We start from the raw sequence: 15959 nt of genomic DNA, 5'->3' as shown, positions 1-15959 counted from the left end.
GGAGCAATGCGTGATTGAAAATACTAATGAATGAATTCTGTACATTCAGCTTTTAGGGGGATACTTAATCCTCTTAAAGGATCATGCCTTTCCCATCCAGACTGTCCTTTCTTCCTTGGCCAGAAGAGGACACTGTGTGGTCAGAAACCTCAGCCACAGTTCATTACCTAGCACATTGCAGCTACACAGTGAAGACCTCAAAAGAAGAGGCTTTTCTCAGAAAAACATTAAATACATTCTTTTACAGTACATACCGCTTTGTCGCATAGCACTACTTGGTGGTTTAATCCTTTGTTTAAAATGCTTATTGAGTCACCAGGAGAAGTTTGCTCTGTGAGGAAAGCATATGGTGGTGTCTATTCCAGAGCAGGTTTGCATTCTCTCAAGGGGAGAGCATTGTTCTCATTCACATTAGTATTAGCCTCACAATAAAGTTCAGCAGACCCAGGAGAAACTACAATGCGATAAAGTTAAATTATTACTTAGAGCTAGAGCACCATCCACAACACCGTGGACTCTGATACGCTTTTTTGTCATCCCTGCCAGACCTCTGGCCACTGGTGGTGATAGAAAGAGGCAATAGAAAAATCCTAAACACAAAGGTATTTAATAATGCCCAGATTTTATGATACTGATGTTTCTTTCTGGCTTTGCCTTTGCAGGATAACCTTTTCCACCCAAAATACACTGGAGAGGACTTAACCTGTACTGTGAAAAATCTCAAAAGAAGCACACAGTATAAATTCAGGGTGAGTCAGTCATTTCGGTACCTGAACTGCTTAAAAAAGCAGCCGTTTCATGTTTTACCCATTTACCATTTCACATGGACTCCATAGGTTAAAAGATTTTTAAGGTTCACCGCACTTTACATTTTTAAAGTAACACTTCTTAAAAGGCACACCGTACTTTAATTTTAAAACCCGGTTTTGAGAGAGGAAACTGTTGTCCTGTGCTGGAACAACTCGCATTACGGTGTGGCCGGGAGCCCTCAGCCAGGAGCACCCAAACCGAATGCTCAGTGCACCTGTCTTCCCCCGCGCTTCACACCTTGCCCTTCCATGTTTCTGCTTCTGATTCGATTTCCCTTTCACTCTGCCTCTGCCTTTGCTCTTCTGCCCGTTTCTTTCCTCAGCTGTTTTTATTTTTCTCTTCCATTACCCACTCCCTCACTACTTAGGCATTGCTTCGGTCACGACCCACCACCCTTCATGTCACCATAGGACTCTGCGCTGTAAGGAAAAACGGAGCTTCGCAGCCGTTAAAGAGGAAAAGCCAGGCGGTGGGCGGCATTCTCTGCGGCAGCGCTGTTGATGTGTGCACAGCGCTGTGCGCTCTGCTAGGACTGCGTCCGTTTTGGAGAGAGAAGCTCGTCTTCTGAGTCTTCCCTTCCTTCTCTTATTTGGGGGACAAATGGTGTTTGACACGCTTAGTAGTCATTCAGTAAATAGCTATCAGATTATCAAGTGAAGTGTGTGACTGTTGGAGGAAAATGATAGTTTCTGATTTTTCACAAATGCTTGTTGTTTGGAGCCGGCTCTGAGAACATAGGGATGCTGCTAGCATTTCTCCACAAGGTGGCATTGCCCTCCTCTTAAATAAATAAGGGTATTTTTTACCTGTTTTCCCCTCCCCATATTTTCCTTCTGCAAAACAGTAAGAACCAGGAGGTAACATACTGGTTGTGTTTTATGCCTTCTTGAAAGGGTAAAAATGTCTTTCACTAAAACCCACCTATATTGTTTTATTTTTAATTGTTCATAGCTAACTATATGGAAAATAAGTACCTCATGAAGGAAACGCTTGTAAATCAGTTGTTTGAGATTGAGAGAGAGAAAATGTATGTGTGTGTCTGTCTGTGTGAGTTTACAGATGCCTTGATCTTGCCATGTTCGAAAGTTCCCATTTCGAGGCTCCTGGGGGGCTCAGCCGGTTAAGCGTCTGCCTTCGGCTCAGGTCATGATCTCAGGGTCCTGGGATCAGTCCCTCACTGGGCTCCCTGCTCAGCACGAGTCGGCTCTCCCTCTCCCTCTCCCTCTGCGTTCTCTCTTGCGTGCTCTTTCAAATCAATAAAATCTTTTTTTTTTCAAATGTTCCCATTTCTTTAATACCTGATATCTAAAGCGTGTTAATATTTTTTCGGTTGTATTATAGCTGACTGCTTCTAATGTGGAAGGGAAGAGTTGTCCGAGTGAAGTTCTGGTGTGTACGACAAGCCCTGACCGGCCTGGGCCTCCCACAAGACCCCTCATTAAAGGACCAGTTACATCTCACGGCTTTAGTGTCAAATGGGGTATGTTTTGCTACTGGTGCTGTTGCTTATTTTTGACAGATTTTTAAAAACTGATTAACTTCAGTAGTGACAAACCAAAATAAGAAATAAAAGGTATTATTTGTGGGAGTTTTACAGATTTGGAATATATGAATGAGAAACATTCAGAGAATTCCACCAACTAGTAAAATGGACAATTTTAAGAGCATTTTACTTCATGATTTGTCCTGTATTTTTCCTCCTGTACTTTTTAATATATTATTGATTTGAATGTAGTAATCTCTGAATATATATTCATTCTTCAGTAGCTTGCCCTTACCAAATGGTAGTGATATTTAAGGTAAAAAATTGATTTATAAAATTAATGCTGAAAATAAATTTCAGACTTTAGGTATGTCATCATAAGTAAATTTTGATGTACAGAATGTTCAAGTTAAGAAGAACTAGGAAAACTTTAGTTTTTGTTGTTGTATGTAACCAGAAGTCTTGAACTTCAGTAATTTTTCAAATTGAAGTTATTATGTGGTGTTTGGGAGGTATGGAGTGGAAGGATATTGTGGCTCACCTCTGCAGCATGGATTATTTCAAAGAAATGAAGGCCATTAGAGGGGCACCTGGGTAGCACAGTTGTTGGTTAAGCCTCCCACTCTTGGTTTCGGCTCAGGTCGTAATCTCAGGGTCATGAGATTGAGCCCGGCATTGGGCCCTGTGCTCAGCACGGAGTCCGCTTGAGTTTTTCTCTCCCCCTCCTTCTGCCCCTCCCCCATGTACACTTGGGCGCCCGTTCTCTCTTTCTCTCAAATAAATAAAACTTAAAAGAATGCCATTAGAATGTTGATAAACATTTGCAATTATATGTAAAACTATTATGATGTATATAATTATCACTAATGTGTCATAACAGCTACCTGAAAGGCAAAAAATAAAAGGAGAAATTTAAAATAAGATTTTACCTGGCAGCCAAGTAATATAAAGGGAACTTAAAATATTAAACCTTTGGGGCTGTTCCCACTGGCTCAGTGGGAAGAGCATACGACTCCTGATCTTGGGGTCATGAGTTCGAGCCCCAGGTGGGGTGTAGCGATTACTTAAATATTTAAAAAAAAAAAAAATTATTATTAAACTGTTGTTGGAGGATCAACCATCAAGACATAAAACTATCAAGTTACCTAATAATTTTGAGGCAGAATTATTAGGATATCTGTTTCCTTGGTAGCTGGATATGATTAAGAGAAACTAAAAATCTAGGTGTGCTTTTTGCAGATTGTAAAGCTTTTTTCTCAGAAAATCCTAGAAAATCCCGTAAATACTAAATGTTTACTTTTATTAGCTATATGCTATAATATTTAACTTCATTACTATTGTTTTAAATATCTTCTTACTGAAATGTGTATACATTAATGGAAATACCAAGTGAAAGAAGGGAAGAAAAGTTCCTAAATCTATATCCAAAATACAGAAGTGGCAGACTGACAGTAGAGGTAAATTCTGCATAGTCTTGCAAAATTACAATGCAAGGTATTTTTCTGCTCAGAAAAGAAAACTCTTGCAGGCACAGAGTTAGCAGTGGAGTAAATACCCAAAGTCCACACCCCTTCCTCAAACCACCCCTTTGGTGCACGTTCTTAGTGATCCACAGCTTGGCTGCATATCAGGTTCACTTGGGATATACAGTATACTTAGTGGCAAACTATGATGGAACAGATTATTACATTCTGATGTTTTATTTATCTTGTCAGTAAATTTTGCACTTTTCTTTCCTTCCCTCTCCATCTCAAAAGAATCTGGTCACTGGTAACCTAAGTGAAGTACAAAATAAAATAATAATAAAAGAAATATATATTTCATCTTATATAAAAATTACTAAATATTGAAGAACAGGCTTCAGAATTCTCAAAGTAGATTTATTTTAACTTAACTCTTAGAAAAATCAATTCATATTTTGAATTTTGCTCATGTTTCACTAAATAACACTTTGAAATTTCTAGCTCTAGAACTTTGAATAATCTGAGCACATTCTGGGTTTCTTGATGTTTTTGTTTCTTTTGCTTTTCAAGAATAATACCGTAATGATTTTACCTTTTACTTAAATCCAGAATTAAGGCAGTTATGATGTTACATGACTTTCTGTGTTCTAATGATACTTGCCTATAAAAGTCGATGCCCTTTCATAACTAATAAGGCATTTGCTTACTTTCCAGATCCTCCAAAGGACAGTGGTGGTTCAGAAATACTCAAGTACTTGCTGGAGATTACTGATGGAAATTCTGAAGGTGAAGTTTTGGGAAATCATTTTACTCAAATCCAGGAGCAACCCCTATTATCTAATATGATAAACATCTGTGTAGCCATAGTGGGGCATAGTGAGCAGCCATTAATTCTCATGATAGTGCTATTACAACAGATAAACCTTACTCACACATTTATAGTTTTCTCTTTTACACGCAGCATCAGGGATCAGAGTATGGTTAAAAGGTACATTTTTATCATGTTTTTAAATTTTCCACATCATTGCTTTAAAGCAGTGGTCCTAATTAATAGAATAATTACATTTTTGTCCCCTTTCTTGGCACCTTTTTTCTGGAAATTCTTACAAGCAGAAGACTGTCAGAAGCAATCAGCAGGAAGGATAAGGTGGAGACAGCAAATGAGTGCGATAATCTACAAATTCCCATGTACAGAGATAGCAAACAAAACATAGTATCGTGAGTTAGTGACAGTATCACACTTTTATGTCAAGTTTAGCAAATGTCTTTCCGTCTTTGTGACATCTGAGTCAGATTATTCATCACCTGTCACACTATGTGGATTAGAGTAGTACAGTGTTAGAGACCGAATTCCTTAAATAGTGCCTTTTAAAAAATTCTTAGATCTTTTTTTCTAATAAAATTAATAAGGCTTTAGTAGAAAAAAGTATAGTCATCAGAACTTTAAAAATGACATATCTTACCACTCTGATAATCCCTTTAACCACTCATTTTAAAAAAAAAAAAGTGATTTCAGGCATATGGCAAAGAAAAGAAAGAGCGTTAACAGTGACTTCTACAGACAGGCAGCGCAGGTGTGTGCTTGTCTTTTATTCTGTACCTCAGTAGCCACCTGGAGTACTTTGGTTTTCATGTCAATCAGCTTCTCTTTTAAACTAAAAACATGAGAATGTTTTGAGATGGGCACAGCTGTGCTGATGGACATAAAATTATATTCTGGCCTAAAAATTTGATTTAGTTTTTTACATTAGAAAACCTCCCTAGGAGGGAAGTCAGGTGTATGCGGTGGCTCCTTGTGAAAACCTAAGTATGTTTTGAATTTCTGTGGCTCTCTTGACCACTGATACCGAATCAAAAGTAGATGCCATTCTCTACTTAAAGTGAACAGTTCTGCCAGCACATAAAGTGGGTGCTTAATTGAACCTTTTCTGTCGTTCCCGTTCCCATTTGCCCCTTCACGGGTTTTTAACCAGCAGTGTGAGAATAATGCTTTCTAATACCCCCACCCTTGGCCCTGGTGCTGTGACTTCATGGGAAATCCATCCTACCAAGGAGCCAGCGGAAGATTACTTGAAGGTTACTTGAGTAAAATATCATGGGATAGGGTAAAACTATTTTCCCTAAAACAACCTCATGGAGAAAAGCCTTCTGTGAAATAGTCACCTGGCAGCAGAGCCACTGGGGAGAGCGACAGAGAGGAGGGAGAACATCCAGCCACTGGGATTTGTGAGGGCGCTTGCCCTCACCAGGCACCAGATCCCTCAGGCGGCCCCACTTGCTTTCTTTAACCCCCAGAAGTGGTCAGATAACTAGGTCACACTGAGTGCTTCATCTTTAATTTGTCACCCTCGCAGCCATGTCTGTCTTTTAAATGAGGTCCATGAAGACAGCAGGCTTTGCCCCCAAAGGACACCATCTGTAACAGGAGGATTTCACTTACCGTGACCTCCCAGCAGATGAGAGCAGGAGAGACTCTTCGGCGTGTCCCAGACTGCCCAGCAGTCTTCCCCATAGCCGGCTGGCCCCCAAGGCCTCCCTCCCACCACGACCGGTTCACAGCTTGCTTGACATTTTGCCCTCTGTTGCCGCTTGTTGCCCACCCCTTCCCCCTGCCCACTGCAGATTTTGTGTTGTTTCCAGCATCCAAACCTCATAGTCAGCAAATGGAATAATGGTGGTATTAAGTAGTCTAGCCTCGCAGTACTAAGTATTAAAAATGACTCCATTGGATTTTAAATACTTAGCTTTGTGAAGGAAATGGAAAGAGGGCCCTTGGCTATTTAAAAAAAAAAAAGACGACTAGGAGATGCTGGTTCTCGTGGTAACCACTTGGAGCTTTTTGTCAGCAGTAGTGGTCGATACTGTGACATTTTTACAGAAGGCATAAACTCATACCTGAGTCTTGTCTTACAGCGAGTCAGTGGGAAGTGGCGTACAGTGGATCGGCTACGGAATACACTTTCACCCACTTGAAACCAGGCACTTTGTACAAACTCCGAGCATGCTGCATCAGTACTGGTGGACACAGTCAGGTTGGTTTTGTTTTGGTACGAAAGTAAACTTCCCAGGTCAAGTTCAGACAACCGATCCATACCGTCAGAATAAAATTACTATTTTAAAATGTATTGTGGTAATGCGACCCGCCACGGTATCACATCAGGAAATGAAAACTCGAGTTTCTTAAATTGTGCTTTAGAGGACAAAAAAGATAGGCCCCGATGATTCTCAGCTGCATCGTGGTATTGTCAGGTACAATTGTCACTTAGTTATTTCTTAGAAGACTTTGGCATGATCACATGTGACAGCTGAAAATTGAGTGTAGCCTGACATTCACATTAGCTAACTGAGAGGAACCTCCGTTATTGCAATGATAGAAAAGCAGAGAATTTAAAGTCAAAAAGATATGACCTCGTGTACAGCTCTGCTGTTACTACATCTGGCAATTTTGTGAAATGAGATACACCTTCCCCAAGGTACTTTACTGCCATCTGCTGGAAAATTATTACAAAAACTGTATAAATTTATGATGACAGAGCTAAATAAACACCTTTGCAGTTGTGCAGTGCTCAACTTACACAACTGTAGACAGCAGCGTATTCCTTATTGTCTGCTCTTTATTTGACCTTAGACCAGCCAGGCGACATGTCAGGAGCCTTGGTTTCAACCACACCGTGTTCTCATAACGTTCAAAATAACCTCATAAATACACAGGGAGTACCCTAGAAATCAGTTAGTTGTGTAAATGGCTTTAACTTATATTCAGAAAGTGCGTGAAAGGCAAGGTAGTAAAAAGCCATTTTCATTGTAGGGATATTTAACACTATGGTTTGAAACCATCCTGAGAGAGAGACAGAGATGGTGGCTTAGGGCCCTGTGCTGGGTTTATTTTTCACAAGAACACCTGCCCTTAGGGCGCCTAGCTTTGCAGTCAGCATACCTCCAGTGTTGTTGTTTGTTTTCTTTCTCCCCCACAAGGATAGCGGTACTGTGATGTCTAGACTACCCGTTTACGGGGGAGAGAGACTGTGTGAAAAGGGGGTCCAGTTAGACCACTCTCCAGGGCCAGAGCTCTCTGGAGTGCTTCCCCGGGGTGGGATACACCCACATCAAAGCCGCTGATTGTCAGCCAGGCACCTGCCGTGTGTGAGGCGCGGTACAGAGGCCGTGCTGCTGGAATGTATGGAGTCCATCTCCTCTGCAGCACTTCCTCTCAGGAAGAGCAATGAGTTTGGTTGAGCTGCATGCCCGACCCCCCCCACCCCCCTCCGCCCTGTTTTCTCCTGTCTCAGAAAGACCATCAACTTCCACATCACCAGCCTTACACAACCAGATCCTACAGAAAGAAGGCCTACTTATTTTAGCATTAACAGAACCTGCTGGTTAATGTCAGACTCAGTTGATTAATAATGAATTTATTTGCTTTTCTCCTCTGTATGTGGATGGTTAGCCATTTATGGCACCATTTAAAAATTTCATCCAGCTGTTGTTTTGTGTTCTCTTCTGTCCTCGTGAAGGATCTCTCTGATTTTGGTTTAAGGGAAAGTAATTGTGTGCTTAGAATAGACAACCCATGTCTCTGACTCCGACTTCAGAAATCATTTTTACCAGCGCCATATACAGTATATGGTCACACTTCACATACACACACGCACGCATACACACGAGAGAAGGTCTTGTTGCACAAAAATTATGTGTACACAAGTAGGGCATGGCGTCAAAAATCTGAGCTCAGGCTTCAGCAAAGTCAAAGAGTAGGATAAAGCAAAACTCGAACCACAGCGCAGGAAAAGATGGGATGAAGTGTAAGAGAACACAACCAGCCTACCCATGTTGATACTCTCCACTTGGAGCTCCTCTAACCTTTGTTTCTCCACCACCCACTCATCCTGGACACTTACCTCCAAGAATTTAGTTTCCCCCACCTCCTATCTTCCCCTCCTTGCCCTCCTCTTCATTATGGTGATCCACCACCTTGTCTGAGTTTTGTGAGTTTTTTTTTTTTTTTTTAAGTTTTCTATGTGCTTTACCCAAAACCCAAAATCCAGTTTTGCAAATATGTACCTCTTCTTCAGTGGAGGGGAGGGAGAAGGTTGGGAATTCTTGCCCTCATTGTACTTCAATAATGTCGTGAGTTATTTCCTAATTTTTTCAAGTCTTATATATTAATTTACTTCTTCAATTGGACTAAAGATTTTTTGAGGAAAAAAATTATGTGTACACATTCAACATGTAACCCCCTTTTGGTAGCATGTTCAGTTAGAGGGTAGAATTTGCCTGGTATGTAGAGGTCTAGTGAATTCACAATAACTAAGAGATGGTTCTCACCGGTGTTTCTCCTGCAGTGTTCCGAAAGTCTCCCTGCTCGCACACTAAGCATTGCACCAGGTCAGTGTCGACCACCGAGGGTCTTGGGTCGACCAAAGCACAAAGAAGTCCACTTAGAGTGGGGTGAGTAAACAAATCTTCACATTGACAATGACAACTGGGACGATTGGAGATTGAATCTAGGATTTAACGCTTTGTTACTAAGTCAGCAGTCTTCTAAAAACCATAGTGTTTTTGGTTGAAAATGTCCATTTTCTGTTGAACGTGTGCTGGCTGGGGTTCGTGTTCTCCTGTGCTCTGTCGCTCTTCCTCCCGTGCCTTCTGGTGCCACACATGCTGGGTGGGCATCCTCTGTCCTTCAGGGGGCACTTTCCTAGAAGATCTTGCAGAGCAGCCAGTCTTTTTCAGGAATTTTTCCAACTTCATTCATAAAAGCAAAGTTGTGCTCAATTTAGAGATGAAAGCAAGAGGTGGTTTGTAAGGTAACGTCTAATTCTTGCGTCTGGCGGGCCCTGGCGTTTTGTGGTATTGATTCAAGCTGTATGAGCATTTCCTGTTGTGTCAGCAGTTTACAGCATGTAAAATTGCAAATATAAACCTGCAGAACTCTGACTGCTTTTTCCCACCACTTAAGTCTACAACATAATAAAATAGTGTACCAACTCTCGGTCATTTATCTTGATATATTAGTATAATTAAATGTACTTAAGTGTACTTGCTTTGGAAAGTACAGATAATATCATTCAGAAACTCCTCCGTATCTCTTCTCTTTTGTGGGGGAGAGGAGGGCTCCTCTGTAAGAGAGATACTGAGGACCGGTCACGTGACTACGTGACGTTTTGCAAACCTGGTGGGGAACCAGGTGTGATGTGGTCAACTGGAAGCACAAAAATGTTCTAAGATGAAAAGCATTCTCCATTCCCAGACGTTCCTGCCTCAGAAAGTGGCTGCGACCAGGTCTCGGAGTACAGCGTGGAGATGACAGAACCTGAGGATGTAGCTTCCGAGGTGTACCACGGGCCAGAGCTCGAGTGCACCGTTGGCAACCTACTCCCCGGAACCATGTATCGTTTCCGGGTGAGGGCTCTGAATGACGGAGGGGTGAGTACAAGCTTGTACGCCATAATCAAAATACAAGGTTCTAACTTCTGCATCCACCCTCCTGAAATTCCTCTGCAGTACCTATCCAGCCTTGACAACCATTAAAGTAGTGTATGTAAAATCTCTTTTCTGAAGTGATACATTGTTGTGATTTCCTGTTGACCCAGCATTGGAAATTTTGTCTTGTCTTCATATCATTCTATTTTTTAAGATTTTATTTGTTTATTTGAGAGAGCACAAGCAAGGAGAGGGGGAGGAATAGAGGAAGAGAGAGAAGCAGACTCCCCACGGAGCAGGGAGCCCGATGTGGGGCTCAATCCCAGGACCCTGGGACCATGATCCGAGCCGAAGGCAGACGCTTAACAGACTGAGCCACCCAGGCGCCCCCTCATATCATTCTATTAAGAAAGAGTTCAAGGTTAATAAGAACATCACCCTTTAGATGCTCTTGGTTGTTTTAAAAATAATTTCGTTACTCGCTCATTGACTGTATTAATCAGTTATGGGAAATTAGGACTACATAAGAAGTCCTTTACCATATTGTCTAAATGACCCAGCAGTATCTTAGGTCAGTTTTCAGAACTAGAGTGGGGTAGAGGGCAGGGAGGCCAGCTTCTTTTTTTGCTTTGTTTCCAGTGAAGACTGGAGAGCTCTTCTTGGCCCCGCCTTCTGCTGTTCCTCTGGGAGGTGTCGAGGTGGCCTGTCAGAGACTGAAAGTCTATGTCTGTACTACACCCATATTTTAAATTGCAGAGTGATGTGGGTTGGGGGGAGATTCACGATAAGAACAAGGTAACCAGATACGGTCTGCTTTCTGGTGCAGACTGCTGCTACAGAACCCCCGTGCATACTCATGATTTGTACAGTTGAGTTCCGTACAAATAAATAGATGGAATTAATTGATGGAATTTTTAAAAATGAGAAAGCACAACCAACAGCAGCACGAAGTTGTTGGTGACTTTTTCTCATTCTCGGTAGTCCTACGAGAGCGTGGCAGAGGGGAACATGTCGGTCAACGGTGAAAACATTTGTCCTAAAATAGGATCGCAAGCCTATTTAGCAGGAGCCTGATTCCTTCTAATTCCCAATTAGGAAGGAATTTCAGACACAGCACAACTATTGAAATTAAAAAAAAACAAAACAAAACAGCATAAAACTAAACAAAAATGTTTTGATGAGAAGATAAGAAAGCTTGTGCACCTGAACTTCTATAATTAAAAAAAAGCATGGAAGGGGATGACCACAGATACTGCAGAAACTGTCGTACTGTTGTTTTTGCTCATTTTCCCGTCTGCTGTTCAGGGCATCTCCGCCATAACAAAGATAAATGTGCAGCTCTGTGCCTCTGAGTTTTACTTTCTGTCTCCTTTCAGTAATTTATCATCTAAAAAAATTGTCATCAGCCTCGGTTTATTCCTGTTCTATTGAAAGTTAACCACAAATCTGACTGTAGTCAGCTTCTGAGGTCTGTTCCAAAGAGCCTCTCTCCCATCCACCCCCCGCCCAGTGTATTTGCAAGTTGTCTTGGAAAATTTGAGTGGTTTTTTGGTGGTTGGTTTTTTTTTATCTTTTTTTCCCATTTTGGAAAAGCATAGTCATATGTTTCATTAGCCTGGAAATTATTGTATTCTTTGCCCAAACTATTTGTGGTATCACAAATTCCCCTATTAAATTGGGTCATTATGGTTCTCTCGAAATAATGGTGGTTGGCTCTGAGTAGTGTGATCACCGAAGGCCGTATAAAGAAAAGAGGAGTGCAGTATAAACCTTCAAATAGTTGAAGTGGTGGGGTCATGCTGAGAACATGTTAACAGGAGCATTCATTTTCAAAATGGAAAATACCAATAACTAGAAGAAATACTCAGAATTTGATAACTACCAATTTCAAGTAGATTTTTGTGTGTTGAAAATTAAACTGCAGTGTACATCTGACTTCATTTTCTTTGATGTCCTGTGGGAAATGTTAGAATGCTCTGTTGTGTCAAAAATCAGCGTGCTTTTATTTCTGATATCACAATAAAGGAAAAATGTTTGGTAAACCAACTTTGTGATCCTTTGGAATAAAATGACATACTTTATTATTAATAGACATTTACCACTCAGGCAATGTATGTAGGAAAAAAACCTTATACACATTCAATTGGGAGTGAAAACCACTAGGTAATATTTTTTAATCAGCTGGACTGATGCTGGTGTTAACCTAGCCCTCATATATGCACACATACACGTGTGTGCACAACATACATGCAGGCCTGTGTGTGTTCTTCCCTTTCAGTATGGCCCCTATTCTGATGTCTCAGAAATTACCACTGCTGCTGGGCCTCCTGGACAGTGCAAAGCACCTTGTATTTCTTTTACACCTGATGGATGTGTCCTAGTGAGTTGGGAGGTAAGTCAGATGAGTGTTCTGCCTCGACTTCTGTTTCTTCTACTTTGTCTGCCCCCAAATGCAAGTTGTGAGGAACCTACAAAGCTAAAATTCACATGTAAGTGATTTTTACACATGAATCTCCCTTGGCACTTGCTTATATCATTCAGAGTTATGGACATTTTCTAACTTGTCACAATTGAGAGGAAATCGAGTATCTCTTTCACCTCTTTCTTTTGTATTTGAAATATGCAGGGGCATGTTGCTCTTTTTCCCCAGTTCAGTTAGTTGAACACAACATCATGGGATTTTCTTCTCAGTGAAATTAACCACGCGAATTTCTGCTTTCCAGAGTCCTGAGAGCTCTGGTGCCGACATCTCAGGGTACAGGTTGGAATGGGGAGAAGATGAAGAATCCTTAGAACTCATTTATCATGGGCCAGACACCGGCTTTGAGATCAGGGATCTGTTGCCCGCTGCACAGTATTGCTGTAGACTACAGGTACGTGGACACCACTCAGATGTTACTCATGGACACCGGTGTTCCGTGAGACCCTGGGGAACTTACTCAAAGGCCTGTGATGGAGGCTGTCAAGAGGGATGATATGGAAAAAGTCCTTTTAAATACAAATAAATGTAATTGTTTGGGTATCTTATAATTAATTTCTGCTTCTCTAGGAGGTCCTGCAACATAAGAAGAAAAACCAATTCCGCATAACTCTGTTTCTCACCACCCTGCTGTCTTGCTTGTGAATTCACTGAATAAATGACTAAGTCCAAGGCAAAGGGGTCACAGCTCCTTGGGGAAGGTTCCTTCTGTCTGAATTCTCCCGACATGCACATTTCAGCGGGAGAGATGCTTAAAACTGGCAAAAGACAGAAGATGTATATGCTGGTGGTTAAATGGAGCCAGATACAAACATTAGAGTGATTTGCACTAGTCTGCATTAGATTATAGGATCTACCTCCCACTTCCCAGTGACCATTAACAAGGCTGGTTAGCTGTAAGCTTTGACTCGGGAGTCCAAATAGAATAACATCAAGAACAGTTGGTTCCTAGCCTAACCCCTCAAAGTGACAGCGGTCATGAGTTTACTTTTACTTTATGGACTCAGATAAGTTATTTTTACCCCCTCTGTAAAGCCTTATTGTACTAAGAAAACAGGGTTCTTTGTCCATTTCTTTGCATTTGCTTAGTAACATTTTTTGAGCACTACTTTGTGCCAGAATCAAAGGATGATCAGGATGATCAAGAGGTGAGATACAAAGATTAATCCGATGTGGTTCTTGACCTTGGAGAAGTCTGTCTTCACACATGTTTAGACTTAAATAGATTAAGAAGCAGAGATGCCAGATTTAGGTTTCCACCTGATTTAAGTGATGAATCAAATTGCTTATTACAAGTCCATCAACGTATCACTGTGTCTGACCTCTTTGGAAAAAATATTCCCTTCATAAATTAATTTTCCAGATCAACTGAGACTTCTCTGTTGAATTCTGAAGCCTGCTTCATCATAAACATTCTGATTAAACTCTCTTGTTATACACCGTCCTTCCTTCTTGAACGGAGCACCTGGGACATAACTGACTCTTTGTCAGTGAGTCAGGGTCACAGCTCATTATCTGATCTTTATAATAGCAGTGCTGAGTCACTGGGAAAAGGTTACAAAATATGTGCTGCACTCCTGTTTTGGGAACAAGGCAGGATATAAATAAAGAACTGTCTGCCACCACAGGAAAGAACTTCACTGTGCTTTTCGAGTTTTAAAATTTTACCAAAAAGAGTTGAAGTGTTGTCATGAAATAGGACTAAATACGACAAATATTATAGTAGAGTTTCAAAAGTGCTTTGTTAGCAAATGAATGCTCTGAACTTCTTTGAAATTAACAGTAATACATAAGTGTTATAGGGACACCTGGGTGGCTCAGTCAGTTGAGCCTTTGCCTTCGGCTCAGGTCATGATCCCGGGGTCCTGGGATCAAGTCCTGCATCCGGGCTCCCTGCTCAGTGGGGAGTCTGCTTCTCCCTCTGCCCCTCCCCCCACTTATGCTCGCTCACTCTCACACTCTCTCTCTCTCAAATAAAATCTTTAAAAAATAAACATTAAAATAAGTTATAACTTTTGTTTTGAAACTTTAAGAGCTCAGACTACTTTCATTTAGTTTTGTAATGTGTCCTCGTAAACTCTCCTATGAAGTAAATGAGAACTAGATTTTAGAGTACATTCACGTTTGTAAGGAGTCTGCTAAATGTTTTTCTCTTTATAAGGAAAAAAAATACATGTTTAGTGACATTCATTGAGCACATCTTCTGTACCAGGTACTGTTCTAGTTGCTGGGGATACAGCAATGAGCGGAACAGACCGCTTCGCCCTTCCGGAACTTACATTCTCATCAGGGAGTAACGAAATGAAATATATACCCTATGGTGGTGATAAATGCTGTGATGAAAAATATAAGAAGGGAAATAGGAAATGAGGAGGATCACAGTGGGTGGGGGTGGGGTAGGGTGACTGCAAATTTAAATACGGTGTTCGGAGAGGGCTCACCGAAAGGCAGCCCTTGAGAGAAGGCCTGCAGATGTCTAGGGAAAAAGCTTCCTGGACAGAAAGGGCAGCAAATTGCAAAGGCCCTGAGCCAGAAGCAGACTTGGTGTCCCTGTGAAAACAGCGAGGAAGCCAGTGTGGCTGGAGCAGAGCAAGTGAGGGGGAGACTGGTAGGTGATGAAGTCAGAGTGGCAGTGGGTTTTGGGGGGAGGGTGGTAGTGGTGAGCAGATCAGATAGGGTCTTGCAGGCTTTGTGAGGACTTTATTCTGAATATGGTGGGAGGCCGTGGAAGGGATACGAGCAGTATCCGAGTGCTTGCTGTGAATGGAGAATATCAGGCAAGGGCTGACACCCACATACCAGGTAGGAGGCCATTACAGGAGCCATATGAGAGTTGAATATGTTGGACCGGGCTTTGGTGCAGTGGGGTGTGCTGGTGGCCTGGATTGGGGTATGAGAGGAAGAAAGCTGTCCAGTGATGTCTCAGGGATATGACTTGAACAGCCTGAGGGATGAGAGGGACTACAGCAGGTGCAGTGGGGTTTTTTTTGGTGAAGAGGGATGGGGTGGAGATTAGGGAGCTGTGTAGACACTTGAGTTTGAGATGCCTATTTGACGTTCAAGTGGAGATGTCCAGAAGGCAGTTGGATGTACTGGGCTGGCATTCAAGACAGTGGTCTGAGCTACACAAGTAAATTTGGGAGTAGGCTATAAATAGCATTAGATATAATGTGGCATTTATCCCTGAGATATGATATAAATGGCATTTACCTCCAAGATAAGATGAGATCTCGAGGAGTTAGAACAGAGATTTTAAAAAAAAGAAGAAGAAGAAGAGGAGGTGTCCAAGACCTGAGCCCTG

The 15959-nt window shown here is 41.6% G+C and overlaps 1 protein-coding gene across 8 annotated transcripts in view; it reads left to right on the top strand.

The window, feature by feature from the left end:
- Positions 1–15959, top strand: part of FNDC3B (fibronectin type III domain containing 3B) — a 336800-nt gene that overhangs the window by 280187 nt on the left and 40654 nt on the right. For all 8 annotated transcript variants that reach the window (XM_078069227.1, XM_036075642.2, XM_036075643.2 and 5 more), the window contains 8 exons: positions 663–749; positions 2152–2290; positions 4471–4542; positions 6670–6788; positions 9099–9204; positions 10007–10182; positions 12458–12571; positions 12903–13052. In XM_078069227.1, coding sequence (XP_077925353.1) covers positions 663–749; positions 2152–2290; positions 4471–4542; positions 6670–6788; positions 9099–9204; positions 10007–10182; positions 12458–12571; positions 12903–13052 — 963 coding nt within the window. The remainder of the gene's footprint in view (positions 1–662; positions 750–2151; positions 2291–4470; positions 4543–6669; positions 6789–9098; positions 9205–10006; positions 10183–12457; positions 12572–12902; positions 13053–15959) is intronic.

Source organism: Halichoerus grypus, chromosome 1 (assembly GCF_964656455.1).
Source record: "Halichoerus grypus chromosome 1, mHalGry1.hap1.1, whole genome shotgun sequence".
In the NCBI taxonomy this organism is placed as follows: domain Eukaryota; kingdom Metazoa; phylum Chordata; class Mammalia; order Carnivora; family Phocidae; genus Halichoerus; species Halichoerus grypus.
This window is presented reverse-complemented; position numbering and strand designations above follow the sequence as displayed.